Source organism: Girardinichthys multiradiatus, chromosome 23, assembly GCF_021462225.1.
Source record: "Girardinichthys multiradiatus isolate DD_20200921_A chromosome 23, DD_fGirMul_XY1, whole genome shotgun sequence".
NCBI classification, from domain to species: domain Eukaryota; kingdom Metazoa; phylum Chordata; class Actinopteri; order Cyprinodontiformes; family Goodeidae; genus Girardinichthys; species Girardinichthys multiradiatus.
This window is the reverse complement of record NC_061815.1, coordinates 11,919,568-11,934,663: the sequence shown is the minus strand read 5'-3', so window position 1 is coordinate 11,934,663 and position 15,096 is coordinate 11,919,568. Positions and strand designations below refer to the sequence as shown.

Genomic DNA, 15,096 nt, shown 5'->3' with positions numbered 1-15,096 from the left:
CACACACGTCTTTTTTGCTTGTCTGTGTTCATATACACATGAACTTGAGCAAAATCCCATTCTTAATCCATTGGGTTTAAAATGATTATGGCCCACCACTTGAAGCTACAACCACTGTGACTCTTCTCGGAGGGCTTGTGTGGAGGTTCCTCCAGCTATTTCCCAGTGTTAGTATTTTGTTTCTTCTACACATCATATTTGTTTGATGGCACTTTCTTGTATTATTTTGGATGTTTGCTAAGCTGGGTGCACACAGTTAGTAAACAGCCTATGTTTGTGTAGATTATTAATTGTTTGTTTCTTTTGCTGAGGTGGAAGGAAGTAGCTGGGGGGAGCAAATATGACGTGACACCAGGAAGTGGATGAAGCCATCAGGCAGGTGAAAAGAGGGGACTTAACTCTGGAGAAGCTGTCAAACTCTGAAAGCTCCATTGTTTAAAAACTGTTTGGTGTTAGAATGTCTTAGTTTTTATATTTGTGTTGTAGTTATGATTTGTAAGGGTGAATTAGTTGTTTAGATTTATTTATTGTTTGTCTTAGTCTTCTTGTCTCTCCCTTCCTTGTTTCATGTAGGCTAGCCTGTATGTTTAAATTCCCTTGTGTTTGGTGTAAGTAGTCAGTCCTGGTTTGTCAGTTTGGTTAGGTGTTGGTTGATTCTTTCCTATGGGCCCGTTTTTCTAGATTTTTTTGTGCGCTTTTGATGGATTTTTGCCAACTTTCATGGAAGAATAAATGGAGGATATTTCATGTATACTTTTGTCCTTTGTCTTACTGTTTGGTCCCTGACAGCTTGTAACAAGGTTTATTACTCTGTTTCTAGGAATTGTTGAACCTTGTTTGAGAAGTGCATTTTTGAGGTTAGACACTGATGTTAAACAAGCAGGCCTTGGTATGCAGCATCATTAAAATATCCTTTCATTGAAACTAAGCTACCGAGTACAACCCCTGAAAAGCAACCCAATGTGTAAGATGATAAATTCAAGGTGCAATGTGTATGTTTTTTTGATATTCAAACCAGATGCAGAAAAGGAAAAATTGAGGCACATACAATCTGAAGACAGAAGTCTGACCTAGAGTGGTTTCTCACCAACCCAAACCTCCAAATATAATATTTCTGAACTGTGTATAAAAGACAATAGAAGCTGAAGTAATAAATAGTTTATTTGCACTTGTGAATGTTTGTTTCTCAGTTAATCAATTGACACACTTTGGATTCTGCAGCATCTGTTGGTGAACCTTATGCTAAAGTGTGTGACTGCATAAAATGCTAAGAAATACATCTCAGCATTTTATGCATTGGCACCTAGCACAACAATTAGGATATCTCTCTTGTTGCAATAAAATTGGGGGTGACATTATTTCCAAATCTAAGATCTGACTTTTGAGGTACTTTTCTACAGAGCTTTATGAAGATACTGTAAATTATATAAAGTTTTAATGATCTGATTGAACTTTGAACAGTGAGTAATAAATAATGTGTACAGAAAAATATAGTTTGTGGACTTTACCGAGCCTAGTGGCTTTTTGGCTAATTATCCATGATATATTTCAGCTAAGAGAAAGTGCATATGCATTTACAGCCACAAAATTAATGGCAAAGGATAGTACGCTGTAATTTAAAATGAAGGGGCAGGAGATGGTGTTTTTTCTGATAAAGATAAATGTTCTACTGAGGGTTTTTATTTCCCCTCCAGATGGTTACTCTTAATTTTCTTATAAGACACTGTAGAAACCAAACAGATGGCTCAGCTATTTAAATGAAGCATGTGGAAACTATAAAATATATTTAATTTAATTTAGCTGTATATTGGTAACTAAGAACAGGGACCCTAATTTGCCTCTGTATAAGAGCTCTTGTCTTTACTTATACCAGTTGTGTGATTTAACAATAAGAATGTATTATTAGCTTAACAAAACATTTAAATACTTTGACTTGAGTAATAGTCTGTAATTAAGTCATGGTACAACAGCTTTATCTAGCTATTCACCACCTTTCATACACAATTTAATATGTTAATATTCAAACCATTCATGTAATTGCTGGTCAGCTTTTGCATGTTTTCACTGGTAGGCTACTTAGACAATTTGCCTTTGGTGATGAGCTCTAAGTTGTTGAGGTTGTAAGGCCTCCTTGCCATCACCCTAATCTTTAGACCCGTTCATAGGTTCTCTATCGTATTGAAGTCGATACTCTGGCTTGGCCACTCTGAAAAGTTAAAATTACTTCCAGTCAGCGAAAACATGTTGGTAAAATTATAAGATAACTTGAAACCAAAATCTGCCAGAGGAATGAATGATTTGGGGTTTAACTGCAAGTCATGTCAAGTTTGGCAATCTGTCAAATCCATGTTTGGGACTTTATTTTGTAGTAAAAAGGGTTATAGCCATGCTATGTTGACAGTGTCAGGCTGGCGGACAACACATGGTTACAAAAGTATTAAAGAAGCTTGTATCACATTTATGCAGTGCACGGTGTTAAAGGAAACAAGAGAATGGCAAACTGTTAGCCACTAACAACGCTAAACTTGGCTTCTACCTCAGTGTTTCCCCTCGGAACAACACTAACCAAACACTAAAGGGCTATTTCACAGTGTTTAATGAGTTGAACTGCATTTGAGCCTTTCTAGACCAAAATACTTAGACTTCTTGTAACATTTTAAGAGAACCACAATTTAAAGACATCAGAACTATCCCTTTAAGACATTTTGCTGCCAATAATACTCCTGTCTTGACTAATAATCTTTAGATTTTGAAGCATCTTTATATCTAAAGATGGAAACATTATTGAAAAAGTAGCACATAGTAATATGTTCAAATTAAATGAAAGAACTCCGTACATGAGTGCCCTGCTTTACCATTGTACCACCGTCGTGCCCCGAAATAACCTTTAAGCCCATCACATCCTGACTGATGTGGGACTTTCTCCTGTAAATCCTAAAACAAATACAATGTTTTAAAGTTGATTAAAGATTCCTTCCCATTTTAGCTTTGGCTTCCTTGCTAAACTGTATAAACAGCTGGAAAAGAGACATCTGTATCATATTACATTCTCTGGAGCTGTTTGGGAGGAAAAACAGTCAAAGCCTGCAGTGGATCAATGACAAGCCCTCACAATTATTCTCTGGCTCAGAGCTGAGTGGATACTTCTGGAATCCATCAAATCCCCACGAACAGGGCAGTTCTTTGAAATCTGGAAACACTGTCTCAAAGCTGCCTTAATCAATATATTTATTTTATCGACAATACATCTAGATGAATGCGTGTAAAGGGAGAAAATTTCAACAGCTTCCATTCTCCTCACATGTCACCTGAGCCTTGTCTGAAGCTAGCAGCTGTATGTGATCTTTAAGCTGATCTAATGTAAACCTTTAGGCCAAATCTGCCACAAAAGTAGTCTGACTTTATTTTGTCATGTGACAGCCACAAACGTCTATCTATTTTACTGGAATTTTATGGAGTAGACCAACACAAAGTAGTGTATAATTGTGACATGGAAGGAAAATAACAGTTTTTAAAATTTGTGTCATTCACTTTGTCCCCCTTTATTCTAACTCCCCTAAATATATTCAGTGCAACAAACTGCCTTCAAAAGCAATCTAATTTAGTCCATCTGTGTGTAATTTAGTGTGAATCCAGCTGTTCTGTGAAGGCCTCAGAGGCTTGTAAGAGAACATTAGAGAACAAACAGCATCATAAAGGTTAAGGAACACAGCCGACAGTTCAGAGAGAGAGATGTGGAGAAGCTTGAAGTCAGGTTGATGGCCCAGGTGGGAGAATCCAACATCAGAACAACTATTAGTCATACACTCCAGAATTAGGGCTTTTATGTAAAGGCCGTTCTTGGAAAAAAAAAAGCTACCAGCAGTCATTTCTGCTGCAAGGCATGTAGCGGACAAGGCAAACATATGAAGGAAGGTGCTCTGGTCAGATGAGACCCAAAATGAAAGGCATTGGACAACATGCAAACCGCTAATAATGGCAACAAGCTATACAAAACATCACCCTAAGCACACCATCCCCACAGCGAAACATGATGGGGGATGCTTGCCTTCAACCAAATGGCAAAGCTGCTCAGAGTTGACAGGAAGCTTACTGAGCTGACAACAGGGCAATCCCTAAAAAAACAGTGTCTTGCAAAATAATTCACCCCTCTTGCGTTTTCATGTTTTGTTGCGTCACAACCTGATGCATCCTTCGTATTGATCAGATCATGGACACTTAGACTGCACACATGTGGACTTCATTTCAATTATGTGACTTTTGAAGGTAAATGGTTGCACTAGAACATTTTTAAGGCTTCACAGCAAAGGGCACATACATATGCAAATACCAATTTTCAGGTTTTTTTTTTTTTATTCTTTATATATATGTATATATATTTCTCATTTCACCTAGCTGTTCCTGGTTTCCTGATGTCAGAGAATGCCTCATTTGATCTATTTCCTTGTTTTCACAACTTTTAGACTTTTTTTTAATCAACTATAGTTTCATCAAAACACCTATCTAGATGGGGGCCACTGATGAAAATAAGCGTTTGCAGCTGCACCTCTCCCCGCTCACGTATAATAAGATATTCTAATTAAAACCAAACCATCATGCGGAGTGTTTTTCAGCACCACGGACAGCGTCTGCTTCCTCCCGGATAAAATCCAGGTTAGCCAACCTGGTTCACTACCTACTTCACACTTGCTGACAGAGCTGGCACTTTGCCACCCTGTGGGACAGTAGCATCGACAATATGAGATCAAATGGACCTTTTTCCGCAGATAGAGGCCTTCTGTCTGTGTTGTCTGCTGTCACTATTTGTGGATTTTGTTTGTGAATTTTCCACGGACAGCGATGAGACACAGCTTGATGATGCTGGTGTGAAGTACGGTCGAATGGAGTCAGGCTTTGGCAAGCTGAGGCTGATCACTCAGCGGGGAGAGGAGCTTCAGAGCAGTGTTTTGAAAGATTCTGCGGTCATTGAGCTCGCATGTGTGACTGAGCTGACTGAGAGGCAGAGGGATTGACGGGCAGATTGAATATGGGACTGAGAAGGAACACTGAATGAATTGAATCTGTTGCCACTTCTCCCCTCGTTGAATCCATCTTCTCCTCTTCTGCGCCTCATTCCAACATTGTGTGTAGCCGACATTCTGACAGAGGACTTTGAACACTTTTGATCCAGTTCATTTTGAAGCCAAATCAAATCAAACACCATAGAAAGGCCTTCAGCTATAACAAATAATAGCAATCAGAGTGTCTTCCTGCAGATGTGAGCTTCCCGGCTTCAAAACACACAGCTGGATTCTTATCATTGCATGCTGACGAAATGTGTAATCAATTCTCTAATTAACTACTTAAATGGTTCAACCAATCACCATCAGCGTCAATTAACATACAAAACAATCTCCCTTGGATTCGGATGCCGTGATTAGCTGGCTACATGATGGGCAATTACAGAGAGGAGCACGCAATGTTCACCGCAAGGCCTATTACAATCATGTGCGGCCCTCAGATCTGCAAGCGCGACAATGAAGCAAGAGGCGCGGTGGTAGAAGGAGGAGGAGGAGGGAGGGAGGAAGGAAGAGTAACAAAGAGAAGAAGAGATGAAAGAGTATTTCTTCAGGAGGAGGAGGAGTCTTACAGTGTTCGTTCAGTTTTAACAAGGGTGTGGAGAGCTTCCAGACTATTTTCCTTCCTTCAAAGGGAAATCTGATGTCAAACACTAGCCTCACATCTATCGCTAGTGACAGACTTTTAATGCAAATCTGAGTGATCTCCAAGTACATGTTGGCTTTAATGTCTTTAAAATCTATTGTAAAAGTTAAAGAAAAAGCTTTCACTCTATTCTGGTTTTCATCTTCCTCTGGTGGTGCTTTCCTTCTTGTAATCTTGGACAGTTGAGTCCATTCGTACGTTTATTAGAGCTGAGTCGCCAGCAACATCAAAGCAGCGGTTGGTAAAAGCCACTAGTAAAATACAGGAAAGGCAGCAGTATCACATGCTTACACTGGATCAATTTATTTCTCTGGCCTGCATGGTTGCTGAAAAGTGAAATTGTTTTAATTACTTTGACTTGGCTGCCACGTTGAAAGGAAAAAGAGAGCTTGATCTAAATTTCACTTTGCTTTTGATGAATTTTCTTCTGGCCACAGCTTAAGTTTTTCCTGACAGTCTCTATTTTGGAAATCCCAGAAAAATCTCCAAAATGGATTCCACAAACATTAAATATGAGTGAATTCCTTCTGATACGTTCATGCTGTTAACACATAAGAAAAAAAGAGCAAATACTTGTCGGACTGTCATAAAACATCTGAAAGTGTCATGATGTCAAGGGCTCCAGGGAGCTGCTGCTGCTGCTGCAGAGCAGCCCTCGTCAGGTCCACAGCCAGGTCCTCAGCCTGACTCCAGGCCAGACACACCACAGCCTCAGCCTGACCCTAAGTCAGCCTCAACCCCCTCCACACGGCGCAGAAGACGGGAAGCATCTGCTCACGCCACTGAGGGTCCGGCCAAGGCCTCGGCCTCTGCTCACGCCACTGAGGGTCTGACCGATGCCTCAGCTCCTGCTCACATCACTGAGGGTCTGACCGATGCCTCAGCTCCTGCTCACATCACTGAGGGTCCGGGCGACGCCTCAGCTCCTGCTCATGTCACGGAGGATCCCGTCGACGCCTCAGCTCCTGTTCCTAGTCTGCAGGAGTTTAAGGAACGTTTTGTCCTCGTTCTGGCTTTTGAACCCAGAGCAGAGGGTTTGCCAGGCTCTGCTTCAGCCTCTGAGGGTTCGCCAGGCTCTGCTTCAGCCTCTGAGGGTACGCCAGGCTCTGCTTCAGCCTCTGAGGGTTCGCCAGGCTCCACCCTCTGGAGTTCCACAGAGTGTCTGGGAAGTCCTCTACTCTGCTCAGTCGGCCTCCACCTCTTTGGTGCAGGCCTGGTCGCCCGCCTGAACTCTGTGCATGCTTGGAACGACCTCCTGGTTGCCCGCCTGAACTCTGTGCCTGCTTGGGACGACCTCCTGGTCGCCCGCCTGAACTCTGTTTTTGTTTTTGGCCCTCCTACCAAGGCCCCCACCGCCCGCCCTGGTCGGGTTGTTTTTGTTTCATGTTTTTCTAGTTTGTGTTCAAGAGTCTCTGTTTTGCTCCAGTCACGTTTTGTTCTGTTAATTACATTTATTCAGTTCACCTGCTTCAAGTTAATCTGTCTCCTTACTCCACCTGGTTTTCACGCCATATATTCACACCTGTTCTGTTAGTCTTCGCGGAAACATCTTTCATTCTCATGCTCATGTCTTGTTCTAAAACCAAGTCTTGTCTTTTTGATCATGCCATGGCTGTCTTGCCTGCCCGTTTGTTTTGTTCCTGCCTCCTGCAGTGAGTGAGTTTTTCTTATTAAACCTTTTTTTTTTCACTTACCATCACACTGCCCGCTCGTCTGCATTCTGGGTCCAATATCAAGTAAACCGTGACAGAAAGACTTCATCAGGAGCAGCTAAGTGCTGCCAGTAAAAAATGACAAATACCATAAAGAGCCTCCTGCCAACTCTCTGCAGGGGTAAGCAACAAGACACAGCAAATAGCAATTTCCAATGTAAGATTTCACCAAAATACAAAGCCTTCTTTAAAACAATGTGTTCAAAAAACAGAAAGTGATTCTGCATATTGAACATCTGGATATCTTGATGTCATATTAGGGACATATTGAAGGACACAATACATACTAGTATGTCAGACAAGCAACAGATTCCAACGAGGTTTTTGAAGCATTTTTATCCACTCAGACGGAGAAACGAAAATATACCAGCTTCGAAGGTTTTGAAGATATGAATCTGATGTTCCATGAACCATAATGAATGCTAACGAGAAGCTGAAACAAGTAGTGATGAGGATAGAGGTTGTCTTTGGAACTTGAACCAATATGAATCTATATAGATTTCATTTTGATGTTTTATTAGATTGTGTTTCATGTATGTTGGCCACTCAGACAGGATAATTCACCATGTCAGAAACTCAACATGAGTTCACTTTACTCCACAGTCCCTAGACCTCGATCCAATAGAGCAATTTTACATTGTGGCTGAAGATTAGTATTGTGGAGGTGCAGCCAACAGATCATAGTATACATTTTACAGAGTTGTTTAAACTTTCTGTTTTAGTCCTGTAATACCTCAAATGCCTCAGGATGTCAATGACTTTACCATGCTAAAGTGTTGAGCCAACCCTCATTTCAGAACAGTCTTCTTGCAAGGAGCCAGACCATCTCCAAAATTGGTCTTGAGGGATATCTTTCTGGAGGTCTTTTAATGATATTTTCCATCAGCTGCTTTTTCACACATCAGTGCCTGTAGATCTAACAGCTTGATTCACCAAATCAAGCATCTCAGCCTTTTTTCTCCTCCTTTCATTTTACACATGCATTTCTATATTATCTGCCGCAGAACACAGCCTCTGTCAGTGTGAGCCCACATGACAGCCGAGGCGTGATGGAACGGTGGCAGTGGGAGGGTGACATGCATACACACCCCGAGCATGTAGTTGAGCCCCGAGCAGCTCCTCTCCACCAGCAGGGGGTTAAGTACCTTGCTCCAGGGCACTTCCATCACAACCGCTGAGGGACAACAGCGATTCTACTGCTCAGACTCTCCCCGCCCCACTGGAATAGGCATCCAAGACAGCAATGTGGTTGCCAAGGTATTGTGTTTCCACTGAACTGCAGAGGTTGGCTCTTTTCAGACCACACCACCTGCAATTCCCTCTACTATTTCAACATAAGCAGCATGCAGTGGAACAGCTGATAACATGGTGATATTAAGTGACATTTTTAACATTTGTTAATCCAGAAGCATTTCCTGACATTACCACAGCTCGCGCTCGTACATATCCTGAGGCCAGAAATGAGCTGATAAGCATTTAGACAGCTGCCGCCCTCTTTCAACACACTTCTCTGAAACAAGGTGATAAAAATGCACAACATCCAGCCGCATGTGAACATTTCAGCACAACTTAGTTTGTATGGTTGCTTTCATCTGCATGCCACAATCATTTAATGCATGTTCCATGGCAGCTTAGCCTCAGCAGGTAAAAAGATGTGAGCACCCAGGAAGAACAATGAGACCCCACATTAAATTTTACTTTCATCTCAAATACTTTGAATGATTTAAAACAAGGAAATTGCTTCAAGTCCCATCCCATTCAGTGCTCAACAACTTAGATTTATTAGATTTAGAGAAGTATTGATTTTTAGGAATTAGAACAGACACGCTGCCTTGCAAAAATATGCACAAATGTGAAGTGGAAGTTTGCTTCTATTACAAATATATATTTTTTCCAAAGTCACCTAATTTGTAAATAGAGATAGAGTCTACCTGTGTCTGATTTATTGTTAATATAAAGCAGGGGTTCCCAAACTGCAGCCCCCAGGCCGTTTGTACCCCTTGGAATAAATTTGTGCAACAAGCACCACAAATAATACAAATTTGGCCACTCCAGCTCACAGGTGGTTGACAATGTCACTTTTTTACATTTTCCCCTGATGTGAGTCCTACTATAAAAGATGGAGATTTATTTTTATGAATGGAAAATGTTATTTACAACACAAAATATTTCTCTTTTATTAACCAAGTTTTTATTTTATTTTATTTTAATCTCATACTAAACCGCATCACAGACATCCACTGACTTTTGCTGAAATGCAGACTTGGGCGCAGCCATTCATTAAGCATGGTTAAATACAGCAAGAGTGATCCATATCTCTTTCCTTGTTGCTGATGGTAGACTAAAACCTTTAGGTACAAAACTAGAAAACAATTATAGGCCTTTCTTTTAATTAGGCAAACATGCAGGACAATTTCTGTTGTTGTTGCATGCTTACCTAATAGTGAACAGGTAAAAATAAGAAAAGAAACACACTTTAGAAGATTCTGTTTGTGTTTCACGTTTTAAAAAAATATCTGAATTATTTTTGAGCCGTTACTTGTAGGGAGGGGGGGGGGTATTTATTGAGTGACAAGAAAAAAGCCATTGAAAGCAATTACACAAGCCATGTAGGAGACATAGCAGACAAGGTCTGAGGAGACCATAACTGAAATATCCAACATCGCACATCAACCTGAACACACTCAGCATCTTGCGGTGGAAATGCTTTTGTTCAGCAGGAACAGGTAAGCAGGATGGACTAGATGGGAAGACGGATGGAGCTGTTGTAGGCTCCAAAAGACTTGAGACTGGAGCAGAGGTTCACAGCAGGACAACCATAAAAATACAGCCAGAACTACAATTAAAAGGTTTAGATCATATCATATGAATGTGTTAGAATGGCCCAGTCAAAGTCCAAATCAAAATTAGAATGTGTAGCAAGACTTGAAAATCACAAGAGACTCCATTCAATGTCAGTGAGCTTGAGCTCTTTTGCAAAGAAAAATAGGCCAAAATCTGTCTCCAAGAAAAGATGCACGATATAAGATAAATATGCAGGGGTGATATTATTGTTGAACAATGCCATGACGATATCAGGTGCAATACAATAAATAAATGTTTTTAATCTTTTATTATATTGCTTCAAACTCTGTGTGACCTTTATCAGTAACCTACCGCTGCACGACTACGGATTATAGTCTTGGCTCGCAAAGTTCGAATTCCTGACTTTGCGAATGTAATAACCCAACAAAAAGGCAGAGTTCTTTGCTATATTAACATTGCACATATTGACATTGCAATGAGCATATATTTGCGAGTTATTGTGCATCCTATATCTAAGTGTGCAAATCAGTTAGAGACATGCAGCCAAAGAACTGTAGCTGAGATTGATTGGATTGATTGGAGCAAAAGGTGGTTCTACAAAGTATTGACTCAGAGGGACCTGGATGCAAATGCATACAACACTCCTTAGATTTGTTTTATAGATAGATCGAAGTCATGCACAAAAAACACAGAATTCTGGCATTTTAAAAGTTGAAGCAGTATGAATACTTTTGCAAGGCAATGCATTTTCAAAGCAGCTGTGGTTCTGTTTTCACATTACCAGACATAGGCTTGGGTCAAGTAACCAATAATGGGGGTAAATATTATACATATGTGGGGATGCAAGATGTGTGAAGCTGATGGCTCTTTCATTGCACAGAAGTAGCGGATTTCTCAGGGGGGTTAGCAGTGTACCATAAAGACCCCAGACGACTTTGTGCCACCATCTGCTGAGCTGTGATGAGCCCTCCGCTGCATGTGCTGCAGACAGTGATGAGACCATTAGAAACCACGGACTCACAGCACCTCCACTGGACAAACTGTGATAACAAAATTTCTGAAGAGCCTCACGCAGTTAGAAGAAAAGATTTCCAAGTGGAAGTCCATATCCTCTGCTGTTACAGCCTCATATATGTACAGGACATAAAGCGCATATATTTACCTGTGTCCACTCTTATCATTTTCGAACAAAGTCAATACTTTTCTCCAGAAACATTGCCTCATGAAATCAGAACCTGACAAAGATGTTTCTTAAATTCCAAATCTCAATCTTTGTTCATCGCTTTAGTCAAACCAAGTGCCTGCAAATCCTGCAGAGAAACAGAGATATGTTCAACATCCTGGCCATCGTACCTTTTTAATGTCTGTGAATACTGCAGCATATTCTGGCCTCCTGAGTGTTTAAGCCTTAAGAAAAGCAGTTCTCTCCATGTGGGTCTTTGTTCTTATGTCCTCTGCTGTGCACAAAATGACTCCTCTGAGCAGTGTAGCATAGGGCCATGCGAGGTAGTACAAGAGTGGAACATCTTTATTCTGATGACGCTCTGACAAATGCTGTTTAAAAGTTAAAAGGTCAATATACATCTAGAATATCTGCAGTGAACTAAAATCCACTGCTGTAGGTGGCAGATTTATCAGCTGATGTTCATGTAAGGCTCCAACAAAATCTAGAGTTTGATTTCAATCTTTTCTACTTATAAGTACGGGAAAAAGATGAAAAACTGAAAAGCATTTGTATTTCCACACTTCATTCAATATTTCATTAATGTTGTATCCTTCCTCCCTTCGTTTCTTTCTTTCTTTCTTTCTTTCTTTCTTTCTTTCTTTCTTTCTTTCTTTCTTTCGTCTTCCTGTCTTTCCTTCGTTCCTCACTTCATGCTTTCATTCTTTCCATATTTTTTTCTTTTCCTCCTTCTTTTTTTTTACCGTAAATCATTCCTTCCTTACTTCCCTTTGTTCCTCTGTCTTCTCTTCCTTTATTCTTTTTTGATTTATTTTTGATTTATACTTTCCTTTCATTATTCCACTTTATCTTCTTTCTTTCCTTCCTTTCTTCCTTCTTTTGTACTTTCCCTTCCTTTTTTTAATTGCTGTCTTTGTCCTGTAATTTTTCCTTCCTTCCTAATTTCCCTCTTTCTTCCTTCTCTTTTTTTTCTTTCCATTCATCCATCCATCCATTTTCTATACCCGCTTCTTCCATACAGGGTTGCGGGGAGCAGGGGCCCATATCTCCAGCGGTCTACAGGCCAGAGGCGGGGTACACCTTGGACAGGTCGCCAGTCCATCGCAGGGACTTTTTTTCTTTCCATCCCGTGTTACTTCATCCCTTTTTCTTTCCATGTTTCCTTTAGTCTTGTCTTCCTACTTTCCTTCCTTGTTTTTTTCTTTCATGTATTCCACTTTTCCTTCTTTTCTTTCTTGCTTTGATCCTTCCTTCTTACCTTCCTTGCCTGCTTCCTATAGTTTTTAGTTTTTGTGTTTAAAGTCTGTCATTGTCAGAAATAACTGTTGTAAATTCATAGTACACTTTTACACTTTGAAAATGGGCCAAACGTGGATGGGAACTCCAGAACTCTGGGAATTTGGGTCTGGAAAGAATGGAATTTGGACTTGAAAACTGTAGGAACCGTGTCATTTACAGAAAATGTGGATTTCACTAACAGTGAAAGTGCAGAATCTGTTTACCTGCCTTACATGCAGCATGATACAGATAAAGCCAATCTAATTTAGGTATTTAATAACAGCCTAACTGATTTATAAGCAACACATGAAGATGCCATAAATCATCCCGGCCCGATTTCACTCTGTCATTAAGCCTTCACGGCTGCGTGTGTAAGAGAATATCACATAAATCACAACAACACCTGTGGTGCACAAGCTCACTAATCAGCCACAAATCTGAACGCAGGATTATCACTATTAATTACTGAAGGGTTGAAGTGTAATAAACAGCTAACTAACAACTTTGTATGAGGATGCGCTTCCGTTTCATTCATCATCCTCCTCGGCTTGTGTCTGCATCGGGACTCAGCATTCCCTGATGTCACAAAGGCACGGTGAGGAGCGGAGCCCCGCGTCGTGCTCGCCGCTGTGCGTGCGTGGCTCCCCGGTTGGGCACCGCCGGTAACAACGGCAGCTCGGACGGTGACACAACAAAGGCGGTCTGTGCGCGGTTTACACCGGCACTCACTTTCCCTCCTCTCCTTACAAAGATCAAAATAACACAAACTCGGTTCTGACCTCCACACAATCCACTCATCCCATTCAACGCTAAACACGCGCAAATGCGTGGCTGTTAAAAGAGAAATCAAAACAAAGCGGCGTGCGGGACTCACCACGGCTGCTCCAGCTCCCAGTCCCTGAAAAAGTCGAATTCAAAGAGGTCCATCGCCGCTCCGGCCGGTGCCGTCGGTGGTTAGAATCCAAAGCTGGTGCTACGTGGTTCTACATGAGCTGCTGATACTGTGTGTGTGTGTGTGTGTGTGTGTGGGGGTGTGTGTGTGTGTGTGTGTGTGTGTGTGTGTGTGTTTCTGTGAGACTGGGAGAAGAGACAAGCTGCTGCCGCTGCCAGGAAGCTGCTACGTGGTCGAAGAGAGCTGACAGCCAGGCAGAGGTGGAGGGAGGGAGCACACAAAACACACACACACGCACAGTCATACTGAGATATTCACTGGAAAAAATATTTATTTTCTAACAATGTTTATATAACACTCATCTCACTTTAAATCCAGCTGTTCTTTAAGACCTTAGAGGTTAGTTAGTGAACTTTGGTGAACAAACAGCATCGTGAAGACCAAGGAGCACAGCAGACAGGTCAGTGAGAAAACTGGGGAGAGGTTTAAAACAGGGTTAGGTTGTAAAACAATATGACAATACCTGAAATGAACACTATAGCAGAAAACTAACACTGCAAGTCACCCTGAACACATCATCCCCGCTGTGAAAAAATGGTGGTGGTGGCATCATGCTGTGGAGATGCAGGGGCAGGGAAGCTAGTTGATGAGAAGATGGTTGGGTAGTCCTGGAAGAAAGGTCATTCAAGGCAGCGAAAGGCCTAAGACTTGGGATAGTGGTTCAGCTTCCAGCAGGACAATGAACCTAAACATGCAGCCAGAGCTAGTCCAGGCAAAGTCCAGAACCTAAATCCAACCGAGAATCTGTGCCAGTTGAGGATCTTAGATTGAAACTCGATGTTCACAGGCACTCTCCATTCAATCTGATTGAGCTGGAGCTACTTTACAATAATGAATGAGCAAATTCCAGTGGAAAGCTGGTACCACAAAAGACTAACATGGGGGGCTGAATACAAAACCAGCCCACACTTTTCAAATAATGCAATGTGAAGTTAACAAATGTTAAACAATTGTAAGGGGATCAATAAATGTTATTCTACTTTCACACATATTGATAAACAGATGGTAAAATCTGTATGTAATTTGCTACAGTCGCAGGCCAGCACCGGATATGTAAATGACTTAAATAACAAGGAGAAAGCTTGTTGAGGACATACACCACAGGCCATACTGAAGGCTATGGAGCAATAGTGTCATCAGGCAGTTACCGGAGCAACTGACAGTCAGTCAAATCAGTGAGTGACGGTCACCAGACACAGAGCGTACTTCGTAGATGCACTGGGAGTTTAATAGGGGCCACATTGTGGGTTTTTGATACGAGCCCATTGTGACAACCGTAGTCCCCAAATAAGCAATAGAACCAGCAGACATCATGGAAACCTTAAATGTGACCCCTAACACAATTTCAGTAGTTCTGGTGAGCCTGTTTAATCTTTACTCACTGTTTTGGGTTAACCGTCGGTCACTGTGGTAACTGGTCGCACTTTCGCTCCACTCTTAGTGTCACCACTGATGACATCTGC

General features: G+C 41.3%; 1 protein-coding gene across 3 annotated transcripts in view; it reads right to left on the bottom strand.

Annotated features, from left to right (window-relative positions):
• Window positions 1-13,803, bottom strand: part of aff2 (AF4/FMR2 family, member 2) — a 253,494-nt gene extending 239,691 nt beyond the window's left edge. For all 3 annotated transcript variants that reach the window (XM_047353618.1, XM_047353619.1, XM_047353620.1), the window contains exon 1: window positions 13,556-13,803. In XM_047353618.1, coding sequence (XP_047209574.1) covers window positions 13,556-13,608 — 53 coding nt within the window. In that variant the 5' untranslated portion in view covers window positions 13,609-13,803. The remainder of the gene's footprint in view (window positions 1-13,555) is intronic.
• Window positions 13,804-15,096: the final 1,293 nt, after the last annotated feature.